The 5,692-nt window shown below is 42.2% G+C and overlaps 1 protein-coding gene across 1 annotated transcript in view; it reads right to left on the bottom strand.

The window, feature by feature from the left end:
* Window positions 1-5,692, bottom strand: part of fam20cb (FAM20C golgi associated secretory pathway kinase b) — a 65,864-nt gene continuing 60,172 nt past the window's right edge. The window contains exons 7-9 of the mRNA XM_071409683.1: window positions 5,566-5,675; window positions 5,106-5,247; window positions 1-4,207 (exon numbers count right to left, since the gene is read on the bottom strand). Of these exons, the coding sequence (XP_071265784.1) occupies window positions 3,940-4,207; window positions 5,106-5,247; window positions 5,566-5,675 (520 nt within the window). The 3' untranslated portion in view covers window positions 1-3,939. The remainder of the gene's footprint in view (window positions 4,208-5,105; window positions 5,248-5,565; window positions 5,676-5,692) is intronic.

The raw sequence follows: 5,692 nt of genomic DNA, 5'->3' as shown, positions 1-5,692 counted from the left end.
TTTAAATGCACATTTTGTTTTATTGCACCTTTACGATGTTGCAAACAAAACTCCACAGAAACAATGAACTGATGAAAAATAAGCATTTTAGCTGCAGTCAGAACCACAGCCTCTAATGTTGTCCATACCTCCGTCTATACATAAAGTATCAACACAGACAGACGTATGGAAACACGTATAGTGTATATAGCTTCTGATCGGGAAATAATATTTCCCATAAATACCCTTTCAGTTATGATCCCAGACATTCAAGTATTTCTATCATTGCACAGGCACTAGGTTTATCTACTGTATATATATGAACTTTCAGTAACAGTAACTGAAATGTTTTCTCCAGCAAAGCAGATCTGCAGTTGGAAAGTTAAGAAATGTACATCCTGCATATCTGTAGACAACATTGACATCTGGACACCATACATACATCACACCCTAAAGGAATATTCATCCTACAAAAATCTTGGTGTCACATTTGGCTTCTTAGTACCAAAATTGAGGACTGACTAAACTTTCATCTTAAATTCATCCTCAAATAATAAAATAATCTATGGGCCAAAGAAAAATAAGAGAAAAGTACAATGGAGGATATGCTGTAGTGTGAATCACTTTGAATCTGATTAATTGTTGTAATTTAAACAGGAAAGGGCCTTTCCCAAACTGTTGCCCCTAAATTGGAAGCACAGAATCGTCTAGGATGTCATTGTATGCTGTAGCGTTAAGATTTCCCTTCACTGGAACTAAGGGGCCTAGCCCAAACCATGAAAAACAGCCACAGTTAGCACTATGCATTGGGGCAAGTAGCGTTCTCCTGGCATCCGCCAAACCTAGATTCGTCCGTCGGACTGCCAGATGGTGAAGCCTGCTACTTCGTGGCTGAGCCTTTGTTGCTCCTAGACGTTTCCACTTCACAATAAAAGCACTTACAATTGACCGGGGCAGCTCTAGCAGGGCAGAATTTTGACAAACTGACTTGTTGGAAAGGTGGCATCCTATGACGGTGCAACATTGAAAGTCACTGAGCTCTTCAATAAGGCCATTCTACTGCCACTGTTTGTCTATGGAGATTGCATGGCTGTGTGCTCGATTTTATACACCTGTCAGCAACGGGTGTGGCTGAAATAGCCTAATCCACTCATTTGAAGGGGTGTGCACATACTTTTGTATATATATACATATATATACAGTGTATCTGCAGAGCGAGCGGGTTTGAGGGTCATCCTATTGTGTGGATGAAGTAGGGGTGGCGGGCGGGCGGGTTGAATAATGAGGAAACAATGCATACAAAGATCCATAAATGTATAATTCTTGTGCAATGTATATCTATTGACTACACTGAGGTTTTTCATTATTTTTAGGCTATCTGGCATTAGTGCGTATTGCGTAAGCTTTAGAGCCTAACTGTATGCCCACCAAATAGCCTACAAGCCAATAGCCAAATGCTTTTGGGAACGGACAGAAAAAGTTAAAGTCGATCCACTGAGGCAAAAAGGATAATGTCGGAGTTTAATTCAATAAAATAAAAGCTGCGAAATGGAGAGTTGTTTAAGTGGTAAAGGAGGATGATTCCAGTGCCGGCTATGTTATGTGTGATGATTCTTTACATTTTATTTAACCTTTATTTAACTAGGCAAGTCAGTAAAGAACACCCCAGCCAAACCCTAACCCAGCCAAACCCTAACCCGGGACGACGCTGGGCCAATTGTGCGTTGCCCAATCACGGCTGGTTGTGATACAGCCTGGAATCAAACAAGGGTCTGTAGTGACGCCTCTAGCACTGAGATGCAGTGCCTTAGACCGCTGCACCACTCGGGAGCCCACTCAAGGCGTGCTATACAAATTCAACAGTCACAAGACCAGGACTTCCAATAGGCTTATGGCAAGTCAATTGAACTGTAGCCTACTGTTCATATGGGTTAAATGGAAACTGAAATCTGGACACTGACTGTAGGTCTATAACCTTACACATAACCTTAATATTAACTCCTGCAGAATGAAGCATTTCTTGCAGTAAAATAATACACCAAATTCAAATGTATCCCATATTTTGACTCGGAAACAGGGGTGGAGAAATATGATTGATTTCTTAGAGCATCTTGAGACAATCCAAATCTGCAGTTAGGGACCTTCTGCAGAGGTGCTATTTTTATCAGCATCATAAAAGCTGATAGGCCTAGTATTTCAACCATAGGAGGTTGGTGGCACCTTAATTGCCATTCCATTTACTCTGTTATCATGCATCCTTCTCCCCTCAGCAGCCTCCTGTGAAACCACATAAAATATGTATCCAAGCCGACCTAAAATCTTATCAGAAACATCTTGGGTCATTTTTACAGCGTTCTATTTCCTTACAACCGGTCAAACTGATATAATTTGGACATTTTACATCGAAAATCTTTCCTGTTTATTTTTTGTTATTGCATTTTCTCCCCAGTCCCTAAACGTCTTTGCTTCGGGAAAGAAATAGAGACGACAAAGAAAAGTTTACTGATGTCAACTACATAGATAGAAGCATTCATTCTATCAATTTATGAAATTATTTTAGTGAGCAAGGGTTTATTTTAGTCTTCTAGGTCAACATATAATGACAAAAGAGAAGCAGCATGTATATAGTCTAATAATAGACAAGTTGACTAACAAATAGCCTACCGAAATGTCGGTAATTATAAGCAGAAACATATTTGCTAAAAAAAAACCCTGCACCCCTGTCAAAAAATCGTTCTTCCATCTCTGACCGTAGCCTACAGCATAGCTGGGCGGTTGCGGATGGGTTATTAGCAATTGTGGGCAGGTGCGGGTGAACAAACAGCTGACCTGCAGACCACTATTGTACATGCACTAGAGCTGCCCTCTCCTTGACCAGCTAAGAACTGCACATCTGTAGAGTCTCTCTCGCTCCCTCTTGGTCTCCTGACCACTCAGGGCTCTATTCGATCTGTATAGTGGAAGTTCAGCGTTACAGTGTGCTTGAAATTTAAAGGCATTGTTCCCACATTAGCAGAAACTGCATTCATGGTAAACGCTGCAAATGGCAGCTCAATAGGACATTAACTTTATATTTCTAGAGCATGTATTTATTTAACCATTATTTAACTAGGCAAGTTAAGAACAAATTCTTATTTACAATGACAGCCTACCCCGGCCAAACCCGGACGACACTGGGCCAATTGTGCGCCGCCCTATGGGGCTCCCAATCACGGCCGGTTGTGATACAGCCTGGAATCAAACCAGAGTCTGTAGTGACGCCTCTAGCTCTGAGATGCAGTGCCTTAGACCGCTGCACCACTCGGGAGCTTCAGCGATACAGATTGACTAGAGCCCCCAGTCCTATTGATAGAAAAATTATGTGGGTCTCATTTATTTCAAACAATTAATATGAAATGCAATAAATACTCTCGGGACAGGAAGCACTTGAAAGATGAAAAGCAGAAGACACATTTTGCAGTAAACCCTCCAATGAAATATCTCTTAAATTAATACAAAAAAAACACATCAACAACAATGTAAAAGAGCAACAGAAGTTATAAAACATTTTGCAATAAATTGTTCATTAAGACACAGAATCGATCTCCAATACGCATATCGTTTGCACACCTGTGACAGGTCCCAACAATGTGTAGAAACACAATATTCAGTTGACAGCAGAAGGAATAATACCAGTCTTAGAATTCACTGAATTCAAAAATGTCTCCTGAACAAGACAAGCGGCTCTCACAAGACTTTCATGATCTGTGGTGCTGTGGTGGGAGATGATCGATTGGTTGGGAGGTGTACACTGTTATTTAAGGGGCCTATGTGGATGGTGGTCAAAACCGGTTCAGTCCGGTTTAATCTGGTCCAGTCCAATCCAGTTCAATCCAGTCCAGTCTGATCGACTCTAGTTCCGTACGGTTCGATTCAGTCCAATCCAGTATGGTCCATTCCAGAACAGTTCAGGCCTCCCAGCTACCTCCCCCTGGGTAATGTGTGCATCTGAGCCCCCTTCCTCTCCCCCCCCAGGTCATCCTCCACAACATTACTATAGCCCTCCTTCTCGATGCAGTCTGCCAGGACGTTGAGTGTGTGGCGTAGGCGTCTGTCCATAGCCTCCAGGTGGGGCTGGATGAGGATGGGGATCAGTTTGTCCCTCAGCAGAGACTCAGACATCAGATCACTCAGCTGGTACTCCTCCTTGGCCAGCAGCTGCAGACGCAGGTGGGTCGACTTCTTCACTCTGGAGAGACAGGAGGGGTCAGGAGGGAATGGAAGAAGTTCATTAACGCTTTATGATTGTAACTTCATATAAAGTCATTAACTCCCATAGAGAATGATAGAGATATCATTTTTATATACACTGAGCGTACAAAACATTAAGGACACCTGCTCTTTCCAAGACCTAGACTGACCAGGTGAATCCAGGTGAAAGCTATAATCCATTATTGATGTCACTTGTTAAATCCACTTCAATCAGTGAAGATGAAGGGGAGGAGACAGGTTAAAGAAGGATTTTTAAGCCTTAAGACAATTTTGACATGGATTGTGTATGTGTGCCATTCAGAGGGTGAATGGGAAAGACAGAATATTGAAGTGCCTTTGAACGGGGTATGGTAGTAGATGCCAGGCGCATCGGTTTGAGCCAAAAACAAGGGTTGCAACTCAATATTAGTAAGGTCTTCTTCATAATGTCCCATTATGGTGTCTGTGAGCACACAGGCATTTTGAAGTAGTCCATTTTCTTCTTCTATTACTTCTATGAGTTAGCAAACAAACTGAAAGGGTGCATACTGCCACCTAAAGTATGTTGTTTGAACAAGAATGAAGCCAAGGTCGGCTATTTACTGCCACCTACAGTTATGGAACGTGCATAATTCATTGGCTGAGCCCTCCTGATGACCTGCATGGAATTAACCCATCGGAAGTCCCACCCAGTTGATTACTTTAAAAAGGTGGAAGCCCTCAATAGCAATGTCCATGCCAAAATGGGTTTTAACCTCTATGTCAACTCCTGATAAGTGAAAAGTCAGGTTAAGTGTGTTGAGGTTCACCAGTCACAAGTAAATGCTCTTGATGTATACATGCCAATGATACACCAGAAATGTCAGTTAATAGAAAAGATTCATAAAGTTACTGACCTGCAACATTGGCTTAAAGGCACCAGGATAGACACCTCATCATGGGAATGCTTTCCAAACCCTCTCCCGTTGTCCAGGTGGATTATGAAGCTCTCATTGCCAAACTTCTCAAACGTCTCATAGTGATGACGATCCATGTTGCCTGAGGAGAGACGCCATTTTATAATGGAGCCATCTCACTGGGCAAAAACCGGTTGAATCAACACTGTTTCCACTTTCATTTCAACCAAACAATTCAATATGATGATGTTAAATCAACGTGGAAAACTGATCGGATTTGAAAAGAGTCGTCAACGTATTGGAATTTCTTCTATCACTCAACTTTTAACCTAAATCCAATGACATGATGATATTTTTTGTTGATTTCATGTTGAATTCACGTTAGCTGAACTGACTTCTGTGCCCAGTGGGATGTCGCTGTGCTCTGAGTGTGTGTGTGTTTTCGGAGATGTGGTCTCACCCATGAGGAAGTCAAAGATGGTCATGTCCATGATGTCCAGCAGACGGGTGCCGCTGTCATAGGGCGGAGTCTGTTTCACCTCTTCACAGTAGTCAGGGTCCACCTCCCACCTAAAGAAACAGACACA

This window comes from Salvelinus alpinus, chromosome 7 (assembly GCF_045679555.1).
Source record: "Salvelinus alpinus chromosome 7, SLU_Salpinus.1, whole genome shotgun sequence".
Classification (NCBI taxonomy): Eukaryota; Metazoa; Chordata; class Actinopteri; order Salmoniformes; family Salmonidae; genus Salvelinus; species Salvelinus alpinus.
Note: the sequence above shows the minus strand (reverse complement) of the source record. Positions and strands in the feature narration are given on the sequence as shown.